Genomic DNA, 27,361 nt, shown 5'->3' on the forward strand with positions numbered 1-27,361 from the left:
ACTGGCAATTAGATTTTTTTGAGGCAACATTCTCTGTGTATGAACAGACTGAATTTGGCTGCTCAGGAGAAAATGTTTGGTCTTTAATTTAGTACCATGTGCTTCAATTTCTTCCTAAGGCAGCTTTTTATGGTAAACACTTAAGTCACTTGGAATTACAGAATGTCAAACACTTTTAAATGGGCAGGAAAAAAGACAATGTCATTACCTAATTAAAGGTGGATGACCTAGTTGGCAGCTGTTTCCACACATGGCTTTGAACAGTCAGTTTCATCAGGAGTCTGGAAAATAACCCTGCTTCTCTCTAGAAAGCAGAAATATGATTTGACATCATTTCATAGCTTTACCAGCTGTACTTGTTTTACGACAGTTATAACAAGCTGAATGTGTAATTAGCAAGATAGATTTATTGTTCACTGTTAGATGTGCACAGTTGTAAAGGATATAAAATGGTGTTTGTGGTGTGGAAGTCTACTGCAGCACTTGGAATGCTGCTAACACTTCTAGCAGCACCCTCTGAAAACCAAGTATGTGTTTCCAAGGAGGGATTTATTCAGACCCATGTTGTACAAGGTAATTGAAGCAGTTACTTTTCCCAGGGAACGTAATGAATGAGGCTGTCTGAGGTATACATGTGCAAGCTCAAACCTACTGCCTGCAAAAAATAGAAAGAATTAGGCACGATCAGGAAATATAAACTTACGTGGTATAGACCTGCTATGTGGTCATACTTAGTATTGAGTAAGGGCTGCAAATGGTATACGGAGAATTTCCTTAACTGTAGGAGTACATTTAGTCCTAACATAAAACCTCTGAATCAGGTCTCTTCATCAGCTCCCTCCTGCTCTAACTCAGGGGATGTGGGGTTGGTTTCACAGGGACAGATGATGGACCTAGGGATGTGACAGACTTGCAGAGGTGAGGAGCCTACCAATGCAGTGCCTGTGAGCTCTTGCTCATTTCTGTAGCAACCAGCATGGAGATGAAGTGGGGTGAGGGAGTGGAGCCAGTATAGATTTACCAAAACCATTTACCATTGTGTGAGGTGTTCCCCTTGGCCATGAGAGCACATTAGATGAAGGCAGGGCACTTGTGGGCAGCAGCCTACAACACAGAATAGGGAGAGAAAAGCACAGGAAAATGGAAGATTGGGGTATTCTGTTTAAAAAGGCCTCTATGGCTACAAAGCAACAAAATCGTGTTGGTTGTTGCCTTTATACACATTTAAAGAGAGGTACAAACAGATTTTTCTTTTTTCTTTTTTTATTTTTTTTGAATGAGTGAAGCACCTTTTCTATTAAGCTGCAACGACCTCTGGGAACCTTCAGTAGGATTTTTTCATAGTTCTTCCTTTATTTCATCAGTATTAAATTCCACAGAGCTTTTCTATAAGATAATGGTTGTGTTATAAAAGTATTATAGGCTAACGGTTTTGATCCAAAGACAAATAGAGACTTCAATGGGCTTTGGAACAGACTTTAAACCAAGAGGGAAATAGAGCATGCTCAGACAGGCTGTCCTGGGAATCACTAAATAGCATCACAATTTAGAAATGTTAGAGTGAGTTGAACTACGAAGTGAAGCACTGAGCCAGAAGAAGCTACTAGTGTTTCAGAAGCTTGTACATGAATAACGTAGGAAGTGTTACTCTTAAAGTGTCAGTGCCTAAAATTGCCATATTTACCTATAATTGATCATCAAAGATTCACATGCCTGTGGTTATACATGCACATGCTTTGAATTTAATATCACATCTGATGGCCTTCCTCAAGAAAATGTGCCAGCTTCTCTGATATTCACCATTCCGCTGTCCAGCACTAATACCTTGGTATCATCCTGGCGGTTGTGCTGGCATTGCTGGTGTGCAGCTATTCTAAGAATTGGACTACAGTGTTGTTAAAGTTGAAAAATAACACCTCATTCTGGGGTGATTTTTTCCAGAGAAAGGACAGAAATGGGAGGAGGAATATCAACCAGAGTCAGAGATCTGGGACTAAATCCCTGTGTTGTTTAGCTACAAAATCAGGATGCTCCTGCATGTTCTTCCTTCCATGGAGGTGACAGTAGGGAGCTGTCCAAAAATAATAGGATTCTGAGAAAAAAGAAAGAATAAAAAGGAAGCGAGGCAAAGATTTAATGAAAGAGTTATTAATGCTCCACTGCATGTCTTCTGACTTGATTTCATGTGAAAATTCTCTTTATGTCTGGTATAAAAGTCAGCTGAGGAAATCTGTTGTCCATGCAATAGTTAATAGGCCCTTCAGAGCATGGACAGTTGGTCTTGGGTGTTTAGAAAATACTTTGCAAACTACATAAACAAAGGTTAAAGCACAAAAAAAATCTCAAGGTTGAAGCATGAATGAATGGCCCAGCCTGTTTTGCTCCTCTTAGTACCCTCTGTCAAAACTCTTTGCTCCATCCTATGGATTAGTCATCAGACATTTGGTCTTAATGTCTTTCCCATATGGACACTGCATTGTGGCAGTCAGAGTGGCCTACAAATTCACATCTCCTTTTGCCTTCTTGCGCATGGTGCATACCTGCACAAACATACGGAGTCACTGTCTAACAGACTGGGGAAGTTAGGCTGTCAGACCTGAGGAAATCTCTCCACCCCTTTGTTTCTTAGCAGGAGGCCATCTGAGAAAGAAAAGAGGGGGGAAAAACTTCCATAGCCAATTAACCCTGGATATTATGTTCAGGAAGGTTTAGAAACCTGTTCTGCCAGCTTCTGATCATTGTATGGGTGCAGAATATTTACCAAGTGCCTGGAGACCACAACAGATGTGAACCACTATTATGCCTTAATGTGCCATCTACCCAGCCCTTTCAATTCCCAGACACATATAATAGAGTTCCCATTCAGCAGGAAGATAGCTGCAGGAAGATAGGACTAAGAAAGAGTCCTCCAGCAGTAGCTGGGTCTCAAGACCTGCATAGAGTAACTAGAGAAGTTGATGCTTGGCCCAGCTGAGGGCAGGACCTAAGAACAGCCTTCTTCCATTTCAAGTGGATGTTGTATCTGCAGCGCTCTGAACTGGACTGCCTCATTCTCAGCATGTGATAACGTAGGTTTAAGAAACCTTAGGAACAGACATGATGTTGATTTAAGAAATCTTTACCTTCAAATGTTTCATTGGCAGTTACTTGTTCTTATAAAAAAAACTTCAGTTTAAGTGAATTATCGTTACCAATATAAAGAAAAAAATCACTGAGAAGTTACTGCTTGGCTCTAGTTGAGGCCCTTTAAAAAAGCAGATTTGATTTATTTATTTGTTCCTTTTTGTCCCACTTTCACTGATTGCTTCAAGTAGCTTGTACTTTTCCCTGCATTGTTCTCTCACAGGACCATAAAGGCAGAACCTGATTGAAACACCATGGGGATTTAATCAACTCTGATGGTGATTCATGCTTCTAATGGCCAAATCTGTCCTTTACTACTTTACAAACTGAGAAGGAATAAAACTCCATTTTATTGCTTGGCCGTTAAAAACTATTTGTAGAAGTTGCTAAGGTTCAAATCAAAAGCACCCTCCCTTGAGAACTATTAGTTAATTCAAAGTGCCATGGTGTTGCTTTTTTTCTTCTTCTCTCACTTGAGATGTGGCCTTATATCACTATTGCTGTGCAAACATCTGAGAGTTTTCCATTCCTTTGACAAACATGAGCCAAAGTGCTTAAGGACATCTGTTTATTTTATTTCTTTAATGAGAAAACCTTCCAATTTCTTACTGGCTCAGCTGTGTTTATTTACATTTTGTTAGTCATATGTGTGGGGCACCTTGGGATGTTAAAAACCTGCAGAGGCCTGTGTGGAGGGCTGCTAGCAGGCATCCTGGTCAGAAAGGCAGAACAAACCCTTCCTAAGGAAAACACAGTCCTTGGAACTCCATAAAATAGATTTTCAAAACAAACAGAGCCTAATTCACCCAGTAGATCATGGATTAAGTCAAGATGAATACAATTTGGAAAGGATTTTCTGAGGAAGTTGGAGATTTTTTTACCCACTGGAGGCTAAACCTTGTATTTAATGCCTTTTTAAGTTAAATTAAAAAAGTGTTCAATCACTGCAGGTAATAAAAAAGTCTGATACTTTAGACATGCTGCTATATCAATTATTAGTTCATTATTGGAGTGAAGGGAGTAAATAATTCCAGCCATTTGATTATTTCAAATGTGTATTTCAGGAGCAAACATCTGTGTTTGTCATCTGTACAGGTTCAAGCAGCAGTAGAAATGGCAAAACCAGACCTATGACAGCCTGGATGCTGGGCATGAGAGATGCCCTGAGCTCATGTAGATGTAACCTCTTGTACTAGAGCTTAGATGAACCGAGGGCTTTCTAAGCAAAATTCATGTGCGGCATTTGGAAGTATTAAAGGATTATTTCTGACATAAAATCTATGGCAGAAACAATGTTAGATTGTCAAGCTAGCACGAGTAAAGGGAACTTGCTTTCCAGTATCACTGAATCAGACTTTGGATTTTTAAAGGGAAGAATATTATAAAAAAACAAACAAACCATAAAGGGGCATGGTTTGCATTAGGAAGTTGCACGTGAGGATTACACACCGTGATATGTTTGCACCAAGCTTTTGAGGAGTTTTGTATTTTTCGTAGCACTGTCAAGGGCTTACACAGAAATGCAGTGATTTTCCTGTAGCAAGGCAGTGAAGACGTGTTTGGTGTAAATTCCACCCCCTTTTTGGTTTTGGTTTTGGTTTTTTTTTTTTGCATTCATGCCCTACCCAATAAAAAGAAATCACTTGTGGACTTCTGTTCATGATGCTTCCTGTAACCGTTGTGCTTTAACACAGCTAAGTACCACACAGCAACATTCTCACTCCCCTTCCTTAGCAGCTGTTAGTTAACTCCATCCCAAACAGTACAATCACTAAATAAAAATAGCTTCCATTTGTTTTCAAGCATTATGACCCAGCTTTTAACATGTATTTAAGTACTGTATTCCCATAGGGCTGGACTCAATTTCAGAACTCATTGGTTCAGATGCTGGATAAATTAGAGTAGTTATTACTGCTTGTCCCTGAGCACATTTCATTTAGAGAGCCTTTTCAACCTTCTTGTGCTTCTTGAACGTGAGGATTTAATTACTGACATTCTCATTTTATTGTAGTAGTTTCCAAGGAATAGTACCCCTCCATTTCTGAAAGATGTATGCCAGCAGAAGCACAATCCTTCAGTAAATAGTAAGCAATACCTTGGAAGTGTCCCCAAATCACAGCAATAGTGAATATGCAAAAGCATCTGAAGAAAGGAGTCTAATTGACTTTTGCTGTCTGTCTAGCATGGATCTGTCACAGGATTGCACTGTGACTATTCCTGTAAACTCAGTAGATTGTCTGATAAACCTAGATATGGCAGTGCTTGGGTCATAGGATGTGTCTTCATTCTGGGGGCCAAAAAGGTGAGAGCTTGAAAATTAGAAAACTGGGTGGTAAGAGCAATCCCTTGTCAAAAAGTTTGAAGTGTTGTCTCTTCCAGAAGTAGCTACTTGGGTACTTAAACCAACTGTTCTCACAAATACCCGCTCTTTCACTTGAAAGACTCTGACAAGCTGAGTCCAGCAGAATCTGCTTTTATTAAACAAAAGATAAACAAAACTAAGCTAGTTAAGTCTAGTAAAAGAGCTAAATGTGTTCTCATCCTCAAAGAGACGTAGACTTAAACTAGAACTGATGCACAAGGTTAATATTCCTGTTTTATGGGAAAGCCTGGCTCACGTCTCAAATTCTGATCAAGGTATAAAATGTTACAGCCAAGGAATGATTATTTACAGGCTCTCTTTGTTCAAACATGTGGCCCAGGCACTTGTTCTTTGCTTTTTTTTTTTATTGTTATTATTTTTATACAACCATGCTGGTCCATTTTTCAGGAGTTTCCAAGTAATTAAACTCAATTAAAACTATTAAATTCTTTCTTTTGGTGACAACTTCATTATTAACAGCTAACCACAAGGATGAGATTTAACTTAGAAAAGCCCTTGATTGTGTACTAATCCGTCTCTCACCTCTGGCTGACACCTGTGGCAGATAAACCCTACAGAATAGGAGTCTGATGAATACTCTTAATTAATACTTTCTTCCTTGTAGAAAAGTAATTATTTGCTCATGGCATAAACAGGTATTTGGCAGGGATTTAAAGAGACTGATTGGTTTTAAATAGAAAGGCTTTATTTAGTTGGGTTATGTTGGTTTTTTGTTTTGTTTTTCTTTTTTTTTAGGGTGGGGAAAGGGAGGTCTGAATTCAAGATCTATGTTCAGGATGACTTTGTCCCAGCATTTTGAATGTCGGGTTAATTGGCACATTACTAAATAGAAGCAGACTCAGACAACAAGCGGATTTGTTATCTGTCTCAAAGGAACAAGCTTTGCCCCTTTGCTAATGGCCTGCAAGTCTGAACAGGGTACCTGTAAGGCAGAGGCTTGGAACTGGCTGATTTGGAGCCAGGATTGGGGGTGAGAGCGGCTTGCAGTTGAGAGATTGCCAGAGATAATTCCACGTCTTGCTTCCTCTCCAAATTACACTGTACAAGAGGGGAGAGCTGGCTGTGGACATACAGCCAACTGGATTAGTAGTAGCTCCAGGTGTTAACAAATACATGTCTTTTTAATGCATACTTTAGGGCAAGTATAAGTAGTTTATGAAGAATCCATCTCAGTGTTTCAGGAGCAGTGGTAAGAAGGCCTTGAAACCAAGCCATTTGGGAGGATGCTGACAGTGCAGTTTGAAGTGTAGCTAATGGACTTTTTGTATGAAATGCTACCTGTAGTATTGAAAATACAGTAACATAGGGTTCTGTGTAGTTTAGCCCTTGAGTAAGAAGAGTCCAGGGCTCATGCTGCAAAATATTCACAGCTATTTGTACTCTCATTAGGTAGATTAAAGCTAATTTGAATGGGTCTAGACATCCTGTGCTCCCTTTGTTTTGCTGCAGTACAGGGCAATCTAAATTTCACATGGTATGTGCAGTCCTTACTTCCCACTTCGATCCACTGCGTGTTCCATGCTCACCTTCAGTCTCTGTGGAAGTCATCTTTAGGCAAGGACAGACTGAAGGCTGCTTATCACACTCCCTTTAAGCACCTTCTGTGTCATATTGTTACTCAAAATGAGGGGAGAAAATTAAAGCAGAAACTGAAAGGAATTTTAGGACGAGATTAGTATGTAGGACATATATGAACTAAAACTGATTTTAACATGTAAATTCAGATCTACAAGAAGTAGTTTGGGGAGGAACAGTGCATGCAACTACCCAACTTAAAAGTTATTCAGCAACCAGACTTGATCGAAAATGTTAAAACAAAATAAAAGAGCATGTTGTTTTCTTTGTACATTTTGATACGTAATGAAAGGGCATCAGGGGCTTTTTACCTGTCATCTCCCTCAAGATGAGCAGAAATGGGCAGCTGTGAACCTGCTTCTTGGTTAAAAGTGGAAGTGAAGGGTATGTTGAGGAGAGAAATCCCAATCTCTTTGGGAACAAATACTTTGAAATGAATACTGCTGCTGTGATGCTTATTTCAGCCACCTGGTGGGAAGAAGTCTATTAAGGCTGTGTGTTGTCAGGCCAGGAGCTGAGCTCTGCTGGTCTGTCATGTCTGAGCACCAGAGGGAAGCACCAAATGTAATCTGTAGGGCTGTTTATTTTCAGTGCTGAATGAAGTTCCAACAGCATGCATTGCAGAGGTGACACACGCAGAAATGCACTGTGCTACTTGGAGGTTTTATTTGCAAAAGAAGTTTGTTGCCTGTTTTCTATCCTGACCTCTTGTTGTCCTTGTTTGGAAAGCAGGACTTGTGGATGAGTGAAGGGGTAGGACTTCGCTCTTCTAATGTTACTGACCAAGTACTCAGGTCTGGGGTTTTTAAATGAATCTGTTTTCTCTGTAAAAAGCAGTTCCTGGAGGAAATTTGATTTCAAGCTGCCTGCAGTGTTTGTCCTTGGGCTTCACATGCCTCAGAAAATACTGACTACATCTCTTATTGAGGAATTTTGTTCCCAGGACTGCAGGGTGCACTTTTCCTATAGCAAGGCTTGTTAGCAGGGGTCATCGATAAGGATGTAGCAGTTTTACACTGCTCTGCTTAACTCACACTGCTCTAACACTGCCATTAGTCTAGAAGGGCATCCCCTGCAGTATAGCAGCGTTTGTTAGTCTTGCAGGGTTTCTGTGCTCAGGAAGAGTTCTTCATTAACATCTTCAGAAAAAAAATAATCATAATTCTCTTTCCAAATCTTTATATAGCATACAGAGAATTTTGACAACACATTGATTGATACATCTTTGTCATTTTTGTGTTTGCTCATCAATCTGATTCTCCTGTTTATTCACATTTAAACAGCTAGCTGAAGGTAGGGACTGTGCCTTTCCTCTGTGTGGGTACAAACTTGAGCACAGTTCAGAGCTGGAACTAGTGCTTCTAGATGCAACAGTAATGCAAGTGAATAACTGCAAGTGGAGCCCTAGCCTAGTGCCCCTAGACACCTATATCTTATTGGGAGTGCTGATTTGCTTTTTAACATTATCAGCCTGAGACTTGGAAGTGTGCCTTGTTATAGAGGAAATATCCATACTGTGAGAGCACTGATGCCAAATAATTTCCCCAAACGACTTCCCCTCTGGGTGGTAAAGTACATTTTTCTGTTTTATTTTCATTCCATCATATTCTCTATCTCTAGAGAAAGATATATATATATATATATATATATATATATTTCCCTTCTCATCTATAGTTCAACTTCCATATTGTTTAGTTTAAGAGAAAGTAACATCATACACTGTGGAAATAATGTTTCCTATTCTCTGTTAGTGATTAATAGTAACAAATCTAAAGACAAAACAAAGAATAAATGACAGATACCAACAAATGAGACTTCCTAAAAAGGGTTTAAAGGCTAACGATCCCTGAAATGTATGAAAATAAATTGCTTCATTAAAAGCTATTTTACAAAATCATTTCTTCTTAGCAGCATATTTTCTTCAGAACGGTTCCCCTGTGTAAGTACATCTGGGTAGTAAAATTTGATTCAGTGCTGTTTGCATGAACCTACATAGGTTTAGATGCCCTAATTGCACCTTGTCCCCATGCCTTGTCAGGGGAGCAGGTTTGGGACTTAAAATTAGGCATGTTCAAGGCAAGGCTGTTGCAGTTTATTTCATGCCCAGAGGAGAGTGCCCTTCTTTCAAAGGCAGCAAGAAACATGTTTAAACATGAGTGACTGGGCTTTTCTGTGGGCACAGTTCTTCTGAGTCATACACATGGCTCAAACCACAGCCACTCTGCTCTAATTAAAGAGAACTACACCAGGAATGCGTAATAATTAGGTTAGCGTGTAATACACCATCCATGTCAACAGCATCTGCCACAAAGGTTGATTGAAATGTACTCATCCTCCAAACACTGTGCTGCCTCTACAGCTCCTTAACTAATTAATTACTTTCCTGTCCTACAATAGCATTACTCCACAGAAATCTGCAGAAAATTAGAGCAAAGACTACATATAAATCTGCCCTGTTTTAACATGGTTTGTAACATCAATGGCAGAAAACCACCCACATAAACACAAAGATGAGAGATCCCTGTCCTAATGAAGATGAATTACAAATAAAAGCCTGTTGTGGGAATGCTGTTTTTTCAAGTTGTCTGTTGTTTAGTTAGAACAGACATAATGCTTTTTAGCTGAGGGTTTAGTCATAGACTATTTTTGCTTGCATTTTTGAAGTATTTAATGAATAAGAAAATGTTCTGCTAGAGATGTAGTTTGCCTCAGAAATTTCCTGTGCTTTGAGTTTAGGAAGAAGGTCAGTTGTTCAGGGGAGAGATGTGGAAAAGTGACCGAGACTCATGCAATATTGTAGTGCACCAGGCTGGGTACAGCAGATCCCCTGATTGTATTTCAGAGTGACAGATTCCCAGGGCTGTATCCAGTGTCCACTGAGCAGCTTTGAAGCAGCAAGTCAAGAGCTGTAGGAGCCTTGTGGCTGCTGTCCCCATCCAAGATGAAACATGGAGGACTGAGAGCTTTACTGGCCAGTCAGTCAGTCCAGTTGGCCTGGTCTGATTGTACCTTTTAAAAAAAAGACATAAGGTTTGAACTCCTGAGTTTTGGTTTCATGTTTTGCTCACATTAGTGCTGCTTGACCTTACAAGTATGTGTTCGTGTGTAGAGAAAAATGCTGACCTCTTATGGATGGCTTTAGGGGGAGAGTCAAGAAAGTGTTGTCCTTTGCAGGCTCTGTTGCTCATAACGATCCTTTTGCTACTCAGTACTGATGCTATTGGAAATCAATTCTTGGTCTAACCTACTGAAAAAGTTCTTAAGCAGCCTCAAGTGTTTAAATGTCCTCATTAAACTCATCTGAATGTGCAGAATGAAATGTGTAAAGTGAACCATATGCATCTTTTAAAGAACAGAACCTGACTACATAGGAGAGCAAAAGATAGGATGGGAAAAGTATGCTAAGATACACTTGGGAAATGAAATCATTGTAATGAACGTATCTTCAGGAATGGGAATGTACACATCTCATGTTTGTCTGAGATCTCTCACCTCCCAGAAAGAAATAGATGTAAATGGAAAATAAAAAACACCCCGATTCTCCTCCAACAGGACACGACAACGTCTGTGCGGATAGGTCTTATGATGGAAGAAATGATCTTCAACCTTGCAGATACACATCTGTTCTTTAATGACCTGGAGGTATGTAGCTGCTTATTTTATTTAGCATCTCTCCTTCTAATCATTTGCATCTGGTCTACAAACTTGCTTTTCTGGCCAAGAAACTTTCAATATTGACCCCAAAGAAATGGCCTTTAGATGGCTTATATTACTATGGCATACTTTACTATGTCCCTTTGACATCTTCATTCTGTTAAGGATTTTTTAGTGAATGCATACTAACAATGATGGCTTTTGGCAGTTTTACTAAATCTAATAATGGGGACATTACTGCTGCTTCTCTAGAAATTTGCTGTCTAATAATTATATTAAGCTAAATTAGCAGAGGTCCTATGGAACAGTTAGCAATTAGCTGCAATCCAATGCAGAGGTTTTAAACGCGTTCTCTGTTCTGCACATGGAGATGGAGCAGGAGGTCTGCTCAAGCACAGGAATATTGCAGGATGAAATTATACGAGTTTCTACATGAAAGACCAAAAGGGAGAATTCTTCCCTGTCTGCAGTATGGTTAGATCTGACTAAGTATGTCTTAGACAAATATAAAGTCTTATATATAAAAGTGAAAATCCTTTTGAATGTACAGTAAAATCCGAGCAAAGTCATGCAAGCAAAATTCTGTCACCAGCTGAGAAACAGCTGTACAGTGCTGATGAAAAGCTGTGTGCATTTGGAATCAGTAGGAATGGTCTGAAGGAGTCATTTACAAAGTGAGTAGGGTGGGTTTGAGCTGTAGGTACCTTGGAGACTGAGGAGAAAGGTCTGGCATCCCTTGGCAGTTTCTGTGGTCTTTACTTGAAAAAGGAAGATAATTTTTTTTCTGCGCTGGATAAAATGGGAGAACTTTTCTTGTACCTGGTGTGTTCAGTGGGGACTTCTGATTTCTACTCTGCATAACAGCACTGTGTTGCTCAGCACACTGTGAGAGATGCGTCCTTTCTGGGCACCTACTTCATTGTGACCTGGGATTTCGTTTACTGAGAATTACCCAAATTGACAGATTTTTTCCTCTTTCAGCTCTTTTTGTGAAGGGGGTGCAGAAAGTGGAAAGTGACAAAGTCATTCTCCAAGGATAAAATAGAGAAATGCTGTTTGGAAGTCAAAGGTGCTGTTTAAACAGCAATAATATTTAGTAGAACCATAGAATATCCCATGTTGGATGGATCTCACAAGGATCAAGGAGTCCAACTTCCTGATCCACACATGCCCCTCAGAAATCAGTCCTCCCTTCTGAGAGCATTGTCCAAATGCTTTGTCAACTCTGGCAGCTTGTTGCCTTGACCACTGCCCTGGGGAGCCCGTCCCAGTCAAAACCAGCATTTTTCACCCATGAGATCTCAACAGATGGTGCAGCAAAGCTCAGTATCTTGCAGAAATCCAAATAGAAACCCTCAGTCCATCTACAGTTTTGCCCTTTTGGCAAAAAATTTTGACAACTTTTCTCCTTGTTTAATGTACCACTCTAAAACATGAAAGAAACTAGCAACTTGCCCAGCCTCCATTAAATTCTGTGCTTTTATCAGCCAGTAACAGCTTTGGCTGCTAGAAGCAGCCTCTTTAAGTAGGATTTGTCTCCCATGATCTCTGAGTTCTTCAACCACTACAGTAGAGCTAAGATTTTAATTAAAAGAAGTCAGTATGTTTTTTTCTTTTGTGGTTCTTAGATATTAGAGGAAGCCAAAGCTAAACAAAAATCACTCAGACATGGGACTCAGTCATTCCAGCAGGACCACGTAACTGAGCAAGAACTAGTCTGGTAAAAAGCTGAAGTTTAACATGGCTTCTCCAAGTAGAAGTCAGCCTGCTACAAAATATCTGGGCTCCATCTCCAGCATAGGAAGAGAGATCGATGCTGCAAGACATACCTGTTCAGCAAAATATTAGGAAAGACTGCCTCTAAGTAGCTTGTGCTACAAAGATGCTAAATAAAAACATTTATTTTCCTAGTGCTATTTGGTTGCTACACTAAGAGAAGAAATCTTGCTGATTTTTCTGGGCTATCTCACCATCTTTTATTAAAAAATACAAAAAATTGAGAAACACAAAGTTGGCAGCTGGACGCGGATGGCTCAAAGCCATGGCAGACTTCAGAACTTTCAAAAACTAGTCGTGTTCCAGTTAGCCAGAACAGAAATAAGCAAAGAGAGAAGAGAGCATTGTGAGGCAGTTTTTTGTTCAGCACTGTTTTAAATGGTGAAGCATGGGCCCAACTAGCTGGAAAAAGAAGAACACCTTTTTTTTACTGAAACTTTTGAGTTTTTTCATACATGCCTGATCAGTGAAACAAACCAAAACTGGACCAGGGTGTTTTGGTTTTAGCTGAGTGTTTTCAGTAATGAACACAGGGGATGAGGGAGAATTCAAGAGAAGTGAATGTTCTTTACATATTACACTTTCCAGTAAATTAAGCCATTTATGTTTGGAAGAATTTGTAACAGACATCCCTTCCTGTTCATCAGCCATCCAATTCTTTCAGTGTTAGATGGTAAATGAAAGTCAAGCTTGAGTATTCACTAAGTGATATTTAAGGACTGAACATTAGCAAGTGTTGGGTTTGAAAAAGACGTAGTGAATGATACTTCAAAAAGAAGAAAACAATGATGACAAAAAAAAAGGAAGAACAGGCAGGGAAGCTGATTCAGTTCTAGACCCACAGAGCTTACCATGTACATTAGCACCATCATGTGGTGTAACACTGAGCTGTGCAATACAAAATAAGCTACAGCCCTACAGGGCTGAAACTGTTTCTGGCTGTATACTCCATTGGGTCAGGGTGCAAGAAGTGTAACTGATAAAGTGGTAGGATGGTCACACTGTTCAAGACTAAAACGAGATTACTCCTGTCAGGAAATGCGAACCACAGCAAAACATTCCTCTGACATAAATCCATATCTTAGTTCAGGCATTCTGGGAGGGCTCAGCAAGCCTGGAGAGTGCAGTAGAGTTTTCTTTTACATCAACTTGTCCAAAATACTAAGCTGCCCTTTGTTTTGCTGTTACTGCCTTGTCAACTCAGCAGATGACAGAAGAATAAATAGCAGGCTTTTTCAGAGCTTACTTCTTTAATGCCATGCCAAATGGGTGCAAGAAGTCGGGCCGCTTTTAGTCTGTTCCTCTGCCTTGTTGTCACCCTTACCAAGAACATGATCCATACTCAGTGCCATCCTACTACCTGCCACTCTGTTGTCTGCCAGGAGTTTATGTGCTTTCTGGGTTTTCCTAGAGAAGATTCAGGCAGCTGTTTCCTGGATGCTTTTTGCCTGCTATGTCAGAGAACAGGAATCTTGGAGAACCAGCAGATCCATTCAAATGAACTGCTTAACTCACCCTCTCTTGCTGCTGCAGTCTAGCAGAGAGGACAGTTTCCTCTGGGATTTACTCCAGGCCTCAGGCTAGCTGGACAGGAGGCTGATCATCCATCCTCAGGGCAGGTGGGTGAATGGAGAAGCCCTAGATCTAGACTCCTACTGAACACTTATGGTCTTCTAGAAAGGTTATTAATGAATTTAGCAGCTGGACTTCTTTCAAGCTGATTCAGGATGGTGGGGGAAGGTTGATACTTGTTGAAGCACAGTTTGGTGGAGTAGCTGCCTTATTACAGGGAATCAAGGCAGCAAACTTTGTCAAGGCTTAAGGCACACTATGACACAAGCATTGTCCCATTCTGGAGACTGTTAGCAGCACAGTGCAAACAAGCAAGGACTTGTGTTTGCTGAGTCACGTTTTCAAATTGCAACTGTGGGTTTTTCCCACACTAATTCACCTACTCACATAGCACTTAACATGCTTATTGGCCACATCACCTCTGCTTGCAGATGCAGCAGTACAGACAGGTTAGATGCCTACGGTTTGCAAACATAGGCTGTGCAAATTGCTGCCTACAAAGGGCTCTGATCACACTGCAGAACAGATGGGCAAATACTCATTTGGAAGGAAGTATTTTCACTCTTTGTTCCACTTCTGGGAAATCATGGAGATAAGAATTGCCCAAGATTACAGATCACAGAGAAGCTAAAATATGGGTATTCACAATTACTTTTTTTTTTTTTCCCAGACTCCTTTTGTTCAGAGCAACACTGGCTAAAATATAGTACATTTCACCCTCAGTCCCTCTGGAGATATTACTGCCTAACTCTCTGAAAAACAGGTGTGAAAAACAAGGAGGACCAACAAAGGGAATAGGAATTAACAAATAAGGGGGTTAGCATGTTTACAGATTACTGCCTTTCAGAGCCATCTCTGGAGGTTTCACATTCTGGGAACTGTTAACCCTCACCCACTGTCTTAACAAGGGATGGAAGCTCAACTGATCAATGAGTCCATTAGATGTTTTTAAAAGTTCATCTAACACAGTTCTGATACACAGATGGACAACATCCATGTTGAGAGACATACCTTGAGAACGTTCATAAGTGGTAACTGAGTTTCTCCATGCATCCTCAGGAGCAGCTTGTATTTCACAAGGAGGCAGCAGAGGCTTTCTCCAAGCCTGTGGTACAATTTCAGAGCTGCGTTAGCCCACGTTCAAGGTTTTCATCCCACCTGGAGACAGGTCATGTATCACAGGCTGGCCTAGAGATGTCACGGCAGTAAAAACAGTTCAATTCCAGAAGCTAGGAGGATTGGCTGAGGTCTCACATTTGACTCAGTTACAGGCTGCACATGCCACAGATCACGTACCTCAGAGATCCTAGAATATTATTTTTAAAAGCCAGCAGATGTGGAAACTGGGATTTCCAGTTTCCATTGCAGACTTCATTCAAACAATCTGGACCTTCTTTTCAGCAGCCCAGATATCCTGCCCTGGTTCCCCGCTCACTATGATTTCAAGGAAATTCTGCAAGAATGAAAAATTAGTCTCGTAACCAAGTAGTAAAACATGGTCCACATTCTTGCTTCAACCAGCTTCCCCATGTTTTACCCAGTAACCTGATAGGCTCAGCCGGTGGACTATGAGGTAGCGTCTCACCAAGTGTCATGGTATTTTATGAAGTCAGAAATGTGATAGCTACTGTTGTCACACTTCAGTGTACAGAACAATTCATTCACAAATGAGAAAAACAGATCCCTCCACACATACCTTTCCCCTGACTTAATGCCCTGTATCACACAAGTGAACCAGAGTGGGCTGCATCAATATTATCCCAGCATGGCTCACAACAGCTAAGGGGTGGGAGGGGAGGTTAAAAAATGACAGTGGGTGAAGGAGAGAGAGGTGCCAGCAGAAATCTGCTATTCAACTGCTTGGCTCCAGTTACACAAAGCACACACCTCAGCAATGAGGGGAACTAAAGAGACCAGAACACGATAAATTAGATGGCTTTTGGAGAATTACCTGGAATAGGTGCTGCATAAAATGCCGTTATTATGGATGAGAGCCATCTGTGACATTTTGCCACTGAAATCCACACTGGTTACTTGTTTGGGGGATTTTGTCTTGTTTGAAAGAGCTGGCTTAAAATAATTCATAAAGCCCATAATTGTGTAGGAAGATAATACAGTACAAACCGTGTGGTTTACACACAGATATTACAAAATACTGCTGTGGAAAAGGATAACTGTACCTGCAATTCTTCTGACTCCAAAGAAGATTCCTTTTATCAACTGTGCTTTTGCTTTTCATCAGTCAACCAGAACAAAGCATGTGTTTGTCAACTTGAAGGTTTTCTGTTTTGTCCTTACCATCAAGGATCAGAGAGAATTAAGGTGGCTTACTGATTTCTCTCTAATGATGATGCTAACACTAGGAAAGAAACGACAGAAATAACAAGTTTTTGAGGCACGATTCAAACAATGAAGAATTTTGGAAGATAAGATCTAGAATGCATATTTCATGTAAGCTGAGCTTCAAGTATATATCCTGGGCACTGGTTTCCTCCTTATTGACACATCGTTCCTATACCCTGTCTGTGGCATGGAGCTATGAGAGAGTGCCTTCTTCAGTGCTTCAGCACAACTTCCCTGCACACCAAAGGAAGCTGAACTCTCTCAGTGTGCACTGGAAAAACACCAGCAGGACAGACAGCCCTGGGAGTTTCTGAGAGACAGACCTTCCCTCCTTGTAATTAAGTGAACATACGCTTCCTGTCCAAAGAGATGTTCTCACAGGGGGAGAGGCTGACAAATCTGCACCTTATCATGTATACAGTGTTTACGGAATACAGTTTCCCTAGCTAAAGCACAAGCATGCTCTCTCCCTTCTATCTGCCTAAGAAGGAGTTCACTTGCTATACTACACAAGAACTGCTATGTCTTTAACACACACAATAAGTTTTTGCACAAGTGCTGTGCAGTTCTTGTAGCAATAAACTGACTCTACACTATGCTAGACAGTATTGGCAACATGGAAGATTTTGTCTTAACATTATCCTTAAAGTAATTTTTCATCATATGAAACATTTTATTTATTTATTTACCCAAACATTTACTTACCAATGTATTATTTTTTTTTCATATGCTCCTCAGGACTGTGACCAGATCCACATAGATGATGTATCATCGGATGATAATGGTCAGGATCTAAGGTACGGGATCTCCAGGCTGGAAGCTGCAGGTCAGGTAGTCTTCAGCTGTTTGAAAGTAGCAGGAGGTTGGACAGTGATGTAGAGAAATTTTTCTTGGCTACGCACCTTCTGTGCTCCCTGGCTGCATGCTGTCTGCAGTTATTAAACACAGGAGGAGCACAGAGTTCTTGTTCACACATTAATATACCTGTGCCTACTGTAAAGCACTGACCTTGCTGAGCTTTGCATCATTCTAGGGAATGTTTAAGATCAGGTTGAACTTCAGTCTAACTGCACCTGTTTCTGATATGATTTTGGCACATGTGTTGCCAAATCATTTCAAAGCCAGTTTGAAAGTTTTCTCACTGCCTGACTAGAATGAGTGGGCTTACTGGTAAGGACTGTGGACGTGATGCTAACGTCGGAGTGGGATCATGGGTCTGGCAGTCTGCTTGGTTTCTTAGCCTGGAAATAAATCAGTCAAATAAAAGAAAAATAACAGGCCACGGGTACCCTTTTAGATCTTTTGGGTATTCTAGTTGCAAACATAAGAACTACACAATGCAGTGCAGCATTAGGCAGGGTGGCACACACTTTTCTGGGGCGTGAGTGATAGAAGGCAGCAGTGATGAACTCCACTGTTGTGCAGCGTGTCCTGTGTACATCTGTGCTGCCATTTATCTCCACATCTCTTTTCAATTGCTTCCACTCTTTGCTGGTGCTGCATAGACTGCAATTATAATGGCCTCTCTCCTTCCCTTCTTCCTTCTTCTAGCACGTATAACTTCTCTGCAGATGGCTTTCACAGTTCAGCTGCCAGTGCAAATCTATGTCTGGGCTCAGGCGTTCATGGGGGAGTTGACTGGATGAGGAAATTAGCATTCCGCTACCGCCGGGTGAAAGAGATGTACAACACCTACAAAAACAATGTTGGGGGTAAGTGTCTGCTGCCGGGCAGTAAGTGTGCCCTTTCATCCTCTCAAACGCTTCTGGCCCTGCTAGGAATATGCTGCAGAGGAGGTGCAGAGAGCATAATGATAACAACACTTAAACACTGAGCTGAACAAGTGTTTCAGCAGTCGTTCTGAAATGAGGATTCTGTATGGGATTTGTAAGAGCTATGCTCAAATACTTGGTTTAGTGGATGGAGGACTCAAATCCAAACATGTGGCTTTATTTTGTTTTTCTTTGGCCAAAGAACAACCTTCTCAAATTTTCCAAGATGCCTAGTAAGCAAGCAAACAGCTCAAAACTCAGTGGATTGTTTTCTTCCACAGAAGAACACATGGTTGAGTTCTATCTGAAGGCATTCTTGAATGCCTCCTACTATCTCCCCTAAAACAATACTAGAAGATATCAGGATGCCTTGAGGTTTTTCATCTCAGCTTGTTCCAGGCAATTCTTCCAAGAGATTGCTTTGCTTCTATTTTAGAGCATCAGTGGCAGGTCTTTGCCTAGAAAGAGAAAGAAGTAATGCTAAGAATATCACCACAGACCTGTTTCATTGTTGGAGAAAGGCCCTACTCACATGTACTGGAAATGATGCACTGCTTTTCAGGAAGAATTTTTTCTTCCTTCTTTGCTCCAGGCTTCTTTTAGCTCAGGCCACCAACCCCTGCACAGAACTCTTTTGTCCTCTTCCTCATTTCTCATATGAGCTTTGTGCTAACTGCAAGAAGGATGTTTTAATGTGGGCCTGTGGACTGCAGGTGACTGATACCATTCCTCTGGAGAGGAAGGAAGCTGAGCTCTAATTGCACAGAAGTGTGTTACAGTCAGGGCTTACTTACCTTGAGGCAAAGGAAAGCAACCTGCACCAGTGACAAGAGAAAGGCACTGGAAGGGGCAGGATTCAGAGCACAATGTGGGGCCCTTTGGCATACTTACATACAAAAGCGTGCAGCTCCCTTTCTGTGCTTCTGCAAAGATGCTTTTTCTGCTTACAGGTTTAATAGGAGCTCCTAAGAGGGAAACCTGGCTGCAGTTAAGAGCAGAACTCGAAGCGCTGACTGATCTCTGGCTCACACATGCTCTGAAGGCGCTGAATTTGATACATTCCCGGTAAGAACAGCTTACAGAGCTGCCTACAGGCTTGATCCAGGCTCTCCTTTGCTTTCCATTTTCCCCTTTCTCTAAACAAATTGAGACACATTTATAGGACTTTGCTGGCCAAACCTGAGGGAGCCCTGTCTGCATATGTTGTATTATCCAGGGCTGGGGGTCGCTTGAGATGATGAACTGCAACAAAGAAAAAAAGCAACCACACCTCTTTTTTTTTTTTTTAACCTTTCCTTGCCTACCTCGTCTGCACACTTATCACATGCAAGAGATGTGCAAGAATAGGAAAGGGCCCTTCCATCCCTGAAGATATTCACTCAAGTCAAAGCATGGACACTGCCTACATGGTGTTAGGATCCTGCAAAATAGATCCTGTCACACATACAGTAGGGCTGCATCACTACTGCTGGATTATGGTTGGGTTTTTTCATTCTACTGAGTTAATAAAGAATGTTCTCAGTGCTCAGGTTACTTGCCTCTGGGTGCATAATCCCCTAGTGGCTTGGGAACTTCCAAGAAATGCATTCTTCTTGCCATTGTTCAGTTTAAGGTAAGAGAAAAAAAACAGACTGCCGCCTCTACTGACTTTTGTTTCCTAGGCCTAACTGCGTAAATGTACTGGTAACCACAACTCAGCTGATACCAGCTCTGGCAAAAGTGCTTCTCTATGGACTAGGCACCGTATTCCCAATTGAAAACATTTACAGTGCAACAAAAACAGGTAAGAACAAAGTAACTTAGGCTTCACCAAAAGATAGATTGAACTTATGTCCCTAATTCAGGCACATCCTCCACTCAACCGAACTGCAACAAATAACATAGGAACTTTAGCTTAAGCTTCATGTTTACATCACATCTGTGATTTGCATGCCAGCAACCCACACTTAAGCTAGTACAGGCTACAAAAAACAAAGCCAAGTGTCTCTATGAGAAAGCAAGCCTGAAAAATACCCACCTTATGGAGCAGCATTTTGGGTGTTCAGCTGCACCCAGCTGGGAGGAGGACGGTCTGGTTGGACCTCTTACAAGAAACGTGGTTTGGATCCTGTTACTTGCAGAGTCAAGTGGGCAGAGTGAGTTTTAGAAAAGCTGTGAGAGGAATAAATATTGACTGAGCTGGATTGGGGCTTTTGTTTTCTGTCCCTTCTGGTATGGTTTTGTTTGAATCTTTGAGGTTTGCATTTTCAGGTTTACTACTGCAACCAGAATGAATAGAATAGGGCAACTGGATACAGTGAGTGTTACATCACTCCACCCAACTGCCAGTCTCAGCTGTGCAAAGTCACAAAGGTTATGGAAAATTGGCAGCACCTGGAATTCTTCAACTGATAAAGGGCTCGTAGCTCTCATGAGAGAATCCCTCTCAGATGAAGATTCAGTTGGGTTCTAATTAAACAAAAAAGAAAATAAAAGCAGGGAATGTATCGAGTTTAGTGTGTTTACAACATCAGTTCCAATATGTGAATATCAGCCCCAATAACTTCATGCATCCAGATAAAATGTCTTCTCTTTTGTTGCTCAGGAAAAGAGAGCTGTTTTGAAAGAATAATGCAAAGGTTTGGAAGGAAAGCTGTGTACATTGTAATAGGAGATGGTGTTGAAGAGGAACAGGGAGCAAAAAAGGTACGGTCTGCGGATACCATCTTGGATTCTTCCAAGCTTACATTTCAGTGGCTGTTTCTTTGCTCACTCATTTAATGAAGCTCCTTCCATTTGAAACAGTTCAGAATTGGTCTCAATTCTTAACATGCAAAATACTTAATCTTATGAGCAATTTCCTACTGTAGATTCCCTTATCTTAGCAATCAATGGGATTTTTCAGGTAGTTACTCTGTCACATATTCCAGGAATCATTCTTGCTTAATAAAGATCACTTTAAAACACATGAAAAGGAAAACTCCAGGATGTGGTCACAGGGAAGTAAGCAGGGTTAATTCTGATTTATAGATGGTTTGGGTTTGGGGTGTTGTTGGTTGTTTTCTTTTTTGTAAATTCCAAATCTTGGAATTATTTCTGAATGATTAATTAGAACAAGCATGTATGCATATCTATATTTATATTTATGACTCAGTGAAGTCGTAGGGTGTAATACTGTTACGGTAAACACCAAAGGGACTAGTATTGAGCTATTATCTTTACTTATGACTTGTGAGTCAATATGATTAGTTTCACATGGAAAATGAAGTTGGGAAGGTTTACTGAATTCAGAATAGAGCAGAAGCTCTGAAAGTGGTATGGCCAGGAATAACAAGCCCACAGTTCAGTAAGGTATCATGCTTACTGAATGGATGTGGCCCACAGACAAGATAACAGTAGAAAGAAATCTAATGGACTAATCTGTGCATCTAGTTGAGCCCTTCGGTAATTAGTGTCCACAGTTCACTCATTGTGAAACAGGGACCAGAGTTTTGGGGACCAGCTGAAGATTCTTTGTTTTGAACAGACTGTAATAGAAGATTCCTGGAATCCCTGTTTGGCTTTACAGGCAGAGGAACTCAGTTTTTTAATGGCAGGCATCGATTGCAAGATGTCTTGGTGCATCTTGTCTTGTGCTCTTGTGACTGCAGAAATGTGATTGATCTGCAAGAACATTGCACTTGAACTGAGATGCAGGAACTGACTGCATGAGCCCATATTCAGCAAACTGGCTAACTTGCCAATACAAACAACAGATCCCACCCCCTTTGAAAACTAGCAAAATCTGCAGAGAATGCTTTAGTTCTTGAAGGGTTAAGGAATCCTCAGAAATGAGTCCAAGATACATGGATGGGAATTAAGTGATAGTAGCCTGCTGCTTTTGACAGCCCAGTGCCATACTTTAAAGGTAGTGGGTCAGTGAACATGACTGCATCAAAGGCTGCCGGGCTCCCCGGCAGTATGAAGATGGGGGGAGGTTCAGCAGTCTGGTATAGGCAGGATTTCAAGGACCCGCTTGCTTGTGTCTCCTGGTCTAAGCAGCTCTCCCATTTGCAGGGCGCATTCTTTGCTGGGCTGTCACCTCCTGTGATTGATGACAATCATTAGCCAAGGCTTCCACACACCTGAGCTTTATAAGAAAAATAAAAGGGGAGGCAGGAGGAGGGCAGGCAGGGAGTCTTTCACTGTTTTGCCGACAGCACTGATAATATCTCTTTAGTGGGTCATTTTCCCTCACCTGTCTGGTGAGTGATAAATCTGTAAATACTGAACAACAGGATTGGCCAAGAGGCCCAAGGTTTCTTCTCCTTAAAGAACAAGAAATAGATAATTTAATGGACGAGGTTTAGTAACAACCATAGGAAGAAAAAAGAGAAGGAAATAGTTCATCCCCTTAAAGTGAAATTGCAGATCAATAGATTCCAGTCACTTCAGATGTCTGTTTGCTCACTGCCTCTACCCACACTGATGAATAGCTTGCAGGAAACACTGGTTTGCTCACAGACAACAAACCAGAGGGAAACCTGAGTTGTATTTAAACATCAGGGGAGCGTCAACGGACACGCTGTAAAATAAACATCTGGGAACACTGGAGTATTTTTTACATAGGAAGGTACACCTGGAAAAGGATCTTGTCCCACCATCAGAATCATCTGCCCAGGAAGGACGTGTTCTCTACAGCTTTTTCAAAAGTTTTCTAATCAGAAGTAATGGGAGCACAGTGATAAACTCAGAAACTATTCCCACACTGAGAACAAGCTTTGTCAGTTAAGACTTTGTGTACCTTTGCTACTGCACAGTTATTACTGACTGTACAGATAACACTCTTCTGGGAGGAAGCTATGAAGATGACAGTGTTGTTACAGACTCCAAGGGCAAGTGTGAGCTGCGTTTTTGGTCTGAAGTAAAAATGCTCAAACTGTTTTGGGTAGGAACCAAAATACCTCAGACCATAGGCTGACCTAGAAAAATCGAATGTAACATTTAAAAACAAGTTCTAATTGTCTTGAGGTTCTCAGGGACTGTAGCTATTGGTAACGATTACAGAACATTACTACCAGAACTGCAGTTTCAGGGTAGTACTGGGACCTTACCAGCTTACAGTTTCATCTTAGATCCTCACTTATTTCACGGTGCTTATGATGCAAGCTTTGTTTTCCTAGAGCATATTCACAGTTTTCAACAGGTGAATCAACATGTTACAGTGAAGATTTTTCCCATTTGCCAGGTATCAAGTGGCACTGACTGGGTAGGCCTTGGAAATGTGTAGGAATTAGTCTATATTCATCACCATTCATGTGAACGGTCAAACAAGGAGGCAGAAGTAGAAATGATAAGTCTTTAAAAATGGGGATTGAGAGACCCTCTTGAGGACAGATTGTCATATAAGCCTACTGCATCTTTTCCTGAAGCACTAAATGCACAATTGATCTGAGCAGTCCCTGTCTTCCTAGGATAAGCAGCATGACCTACTGTTCCAGTTAATTGTTAGTTGTTAGTAAGCATTTTGAGACCACGTTATTATATTTCTGCTTGCATTTCTGTAAGTTTTAATAACTTCATTTTGCTTCACTTGACTGCAAAGCACTGGCAACAGCTTTCACCGGTGGCAAACAGGACAACTTTGAGCCTCTTGCTATAGGACAGGATTATGATGCGTTCTGGGGAGACAAAGATTAATGTATAGCTTGATACTGCAGTCAAACCTCACTGAGTGGCAAGAAAATTGTTTCCAGGAGCACTGAAATTCTAGAAACAGAAAGAGGAGGGTAAAGCTTAATGGTCTGCTCACATCTGCATCAACTCCCAAACTGTGGCAGATCTCTTTCCTTTCCGCACAGTAGAAACGTATCAGCAAACAGGAACTTCCTACTCCCTTCCCTGCTCTCTAAGCTGAGTCTCCCTGCCTGTAGCACTACGACAGCCGGGTGGCCCAATACAAAACTCTCTCTCTTCCCGAGGGTGCAAACTAAGAAGTTTATTTTCATCTCAGTATTAAACAAAACAGAAAACAAACAAACAAAAAAACCTCTTTTGGTTTCACTCTAGCACAACATGCCATTCTGGAGAATCTCTTGTCATGCTGACCTGGAAGCTCTTCGGCACGCCTTGGAACTTGAATATTTGTAGCAGACCCCAACATCTTAGCACTGTGAGGGCTTCACTCAAACTGTCACATCGGTTCCAATTCCTCAGCGTTTTCTTATAAAAAAAAAATCCCGCAGCAACTGCAGTTTTTCTTTTTTTGAAGGAGATCCCTTTCAGTGGAAGCCTCTAAGAACTTGCAGCCAAAGAACATTCTGTCAAGTCCTTCCTTTGAACAGAGGAAAAGCCTTCAGATAACTCTGGGGATCCCGCAGTTACACGCTTAGTCTGGGTGCACAGAGCTGTAACTGCCCTTTGGCCATCAACGAGAACCCCCAGAAGTCTTGGGTCTACTTGTCAGTTTTCTTGCTTTTGAAAGGGGAAGAGGAAATATTAAAGACTGTGAGCACACCCTGTGCGTAACACATCGTACCACCTCGGAGCTTCTGCAGATAAGAGTGAAACTGTTGATTTTTTGTTTTGTTTATATTTTTTTTTCTTTTAATTTATGAACTAATCTCATTACTCTGGTATTAAGCTCTGTACCTGTGTTTTTAATCTGGCTTTTTGGGGTGGGTGGGTGGGGAAAGTCCTGCCATTCTAAATTAAGACTTCATTCTTCCAGGACAGTATCTGGAGAAAATCATATTGTGTACATTTATCATAAGGACACATGGGACTGTTGGTAAGAACTGTCGCTGCGTTTTTACACCTTACATGGATGGTCTGTGGATTGTGCATGTGTCTACACGGTGCCTTATGCTGCCATCTCAATTTGGGTGGGAAAAAAGTCCCCTGTGATGAGTGAAAGGCATTAAATAAATAACAATAAAAAAAGTTTACATTTGGGGGATTAGGTTACCTGCCTTCTCTTCTCTCCAGCCACTCCTGGACCTGGTGGTACATGTAGAACACACTCCCTGTCTCAAGGCAAAGTTGGTCTAGAAGTGCTCTGAGCACAGCCTGCCCCGTCCTGTTTGTTGGTGGGACAAAGAGTGCAGACGGTGGCTGTGTCCTCTGGGAGAGAACACAGACATTCAGAACCTACTTGTTTCGCAAAGGAAGATATCCAATGCAGGTGTGCATATTTATTTTTATGTAAATAAACATATCTACAAGTAAGTTTCACCTTTAGGACTTTTGCTGAACTGCACGGTTAATTCCTGCTGACAACGTATTTCAGTTCTTTGGGTTTGGTTAGGCCTCTGATTCACCTTCAAAACTATTCTCTTACTTGCACCAAACAACCTCAGAAGGATCACAGCCTCACTGGAGCAAGATGTTAGAGGGAGAGAAGCAAAAGTAATACAATCTCCTTATCTGTCGTGTGCATTGAGATCAAACACGCAAGCATTGTACAAGTTAGGAGTCTTACATGAGTGCTGCACAAGCCTGAGTCGACTCCTAATGTCTGCAAACATTTACCTCAAGAAACAGATTCATTGCTCGATCTGAGAGGGGATTTTCCATCAGAATAACAGAATCCCATCTCAGGATTTGGCTCGAAAATGATCAGCTGTGCAGCAGTGTCAAAGTACATTAACCACACTTGTCAACAACAGGCACAAAGCAGCCATCCTGTATGTGCAGGCTGTGCAGGCACTTGCTAAAAGCTGCTCTATAGGCTGAGTGCAACACAAAGGAAATTAAGTTTTTTCTGGCAAAGCTGTTGCTGATCTCAGTGCCAAGAGGGAAACCCAGCAGAATTTCTGTACTTCATTCTGTATGAATTGCCCCAGGTAGGAAGTTTTGTCACAAGTCAAAGGAATCAAACCCAATGGAGAACTGGCAGACGCAGGCAAGACAAGCAAACCTACAAACAACACCTCTGAAACAATTGCCAGCAGCGGCAGACTTGTAAGAAAGCAAGACATCAGCTTTTAGCACGCTGTCAATCAGCTAATTGCTCTTGCTTGATATTCCAAATCTCACATCTGCCTTATTTGAGTCAAACACTGATTCCCACCCCAAGGCTCCATAGGTTTTGCTTCCTGAATGTACTCAGAGATTCTCAAGTCAGGCACTCTGGTTCCTACCTCCAGACTTGTTGGCAGGATTTTGCTCAGTTCCTGCTGATGCTCCGCTTACCATTACTGTCACTGATTTCTCCATACTTTCCCAGCTAATGATTTTCACTCACCCACAGGTAACAGCTGATGAGGGTCCTGCATTAGGAGCATGTTTGTCAGACCGGGCGTGCTGCTCCCTTCCAGTCACAGTAGCAGACGTTGGTCTCTCAATAGAGCAACAGGATCGAGGTTCACTGTTGCAAAGGGAATCCAATGGCAGGAAGGTATCTGTAACAGCTTTTTACACAGCATACATAGGAAATACACACAGGCTTTGCTCAGCATTTTTACCTCCCTGCAAACACACCCATACCATGCAAGTTCTCACGTTCAACCACAAGAGGGCAGCTGGGCTTCACCATAAGCCTCTACACAGCTGAGTAACAACCCGGCTCAGTGCAGTCCATCTCAAAACCTTGGAGTCGCTGCCATCTTACCTGGTGAGCGTGAGCTAAACAGCTCTTAGCATTTCACCCTTCTCCTGTAGGAAATACGATTGGCCAGACGAAGCAGGCACAGCGGAGCTGACAGACTGGATGCTGAGCAAGCAGAAGGGTGGTGGAACAACAACAGACAGGAATCTCGTTGTTTCTAAAACGCCCTCGGTGGAGATGCAGCTGTACAATTGCTTTTAAAAGCTCTCCTATCCAAGTGGAGGCCCGAGTGAGAATGGAAGGTCATTGTACAGAAATTTCTAAGCTCAAGCTCCAAGAGAAGATGATTTTGTGCCCCAAACCAGAGAAAGCAGCAGCAATGCACCCACATGCCCCTTAGTAGGTTATAACAGAAGATAGAAAACCTGAGGCCTATCCACTGCCTGCAGCCAATGAGTGAAGTTGTCCCAAGATAACACACAACTAACAGGCTTCTCATCAGTCACATTGCCCGCAGCAGCTGAAGACCAAGGATTTCCATCACCCCCTCCCTGCAGTCACCACAATCCAAGCGAAGCCCCTCCAGGCTGTGGTCTGTCTTAAGTCCAGGACTGAGCAGAAAATCAGGAAGTCTACAATCAGAACAAAGTAACCTTC

General features: G+C 41.5%; 1 protein-coding gene across 4 annotated transcripts in view; it reads left to right on the forward strand.

The window, feature by feature from the left end:
• Positions 1-25,113, forward strand: part of EYA2 (EYA transcriptional coactivator and phosphatase 2) — an 87,971-nt gene extending 62,858 nt beyond the window's left edge. For 2 of the 4 annotated variants that reach the window (XM_072349996.1, XM_072349994.1), the window contains exons 10-16: positions 10,634-10,723; positions 17,165-17,223; positions 17,978-18,138; positions 19,149-19,263; positions 19,860-19,981; positions 20,783-20,883; positions 24,226-25,077. In XM_072349996.1, the coding sequence (XP_072206097.1) occupies positions 10,634-10,723; positions 17,165-17,223; positions 17,978-18,138; positions 19,149-19,263; positions 19,860-19,981; positions 20,783-20,883; positions 24,226-24,306 (729 nt within the window). In that variant the 3' untranslated portion in view covers positions 24,307-25,077. Of the gene's footprint in view, positions 1-10,633; positions 10,724-17,164; positions 17,224-17,977; positions 18,139-19,148; positions 19,264-19,859; positions 19,982-20,782; positions 20,884-24,225 lie in introns of all 4 variants that reach the window. The other 2 variants (XM_072349995.1, XM_072349997.1) reach the window with 2 other exon arrangements.
• Positions 25,114-27,361: the final 2,248 nt, after the last annotated feature.

The sequence above is a fragment of the Excalfactoria chinensis genome, chromosome 15 (assembly GCF_039878825.1).
Source record: "Excalfactoria chinensis isolate bCotChi1 chromosome 15, bCotChi1.hap2, whole genome shotgun sequence".
In the NCBI taxonomy this organism is placed as follows: Eukaryota; Metazoa; Chordata; class Aves; order Galliformes; family Phasianidae; genus Excalfactoria; species Excalfactoria chinensis.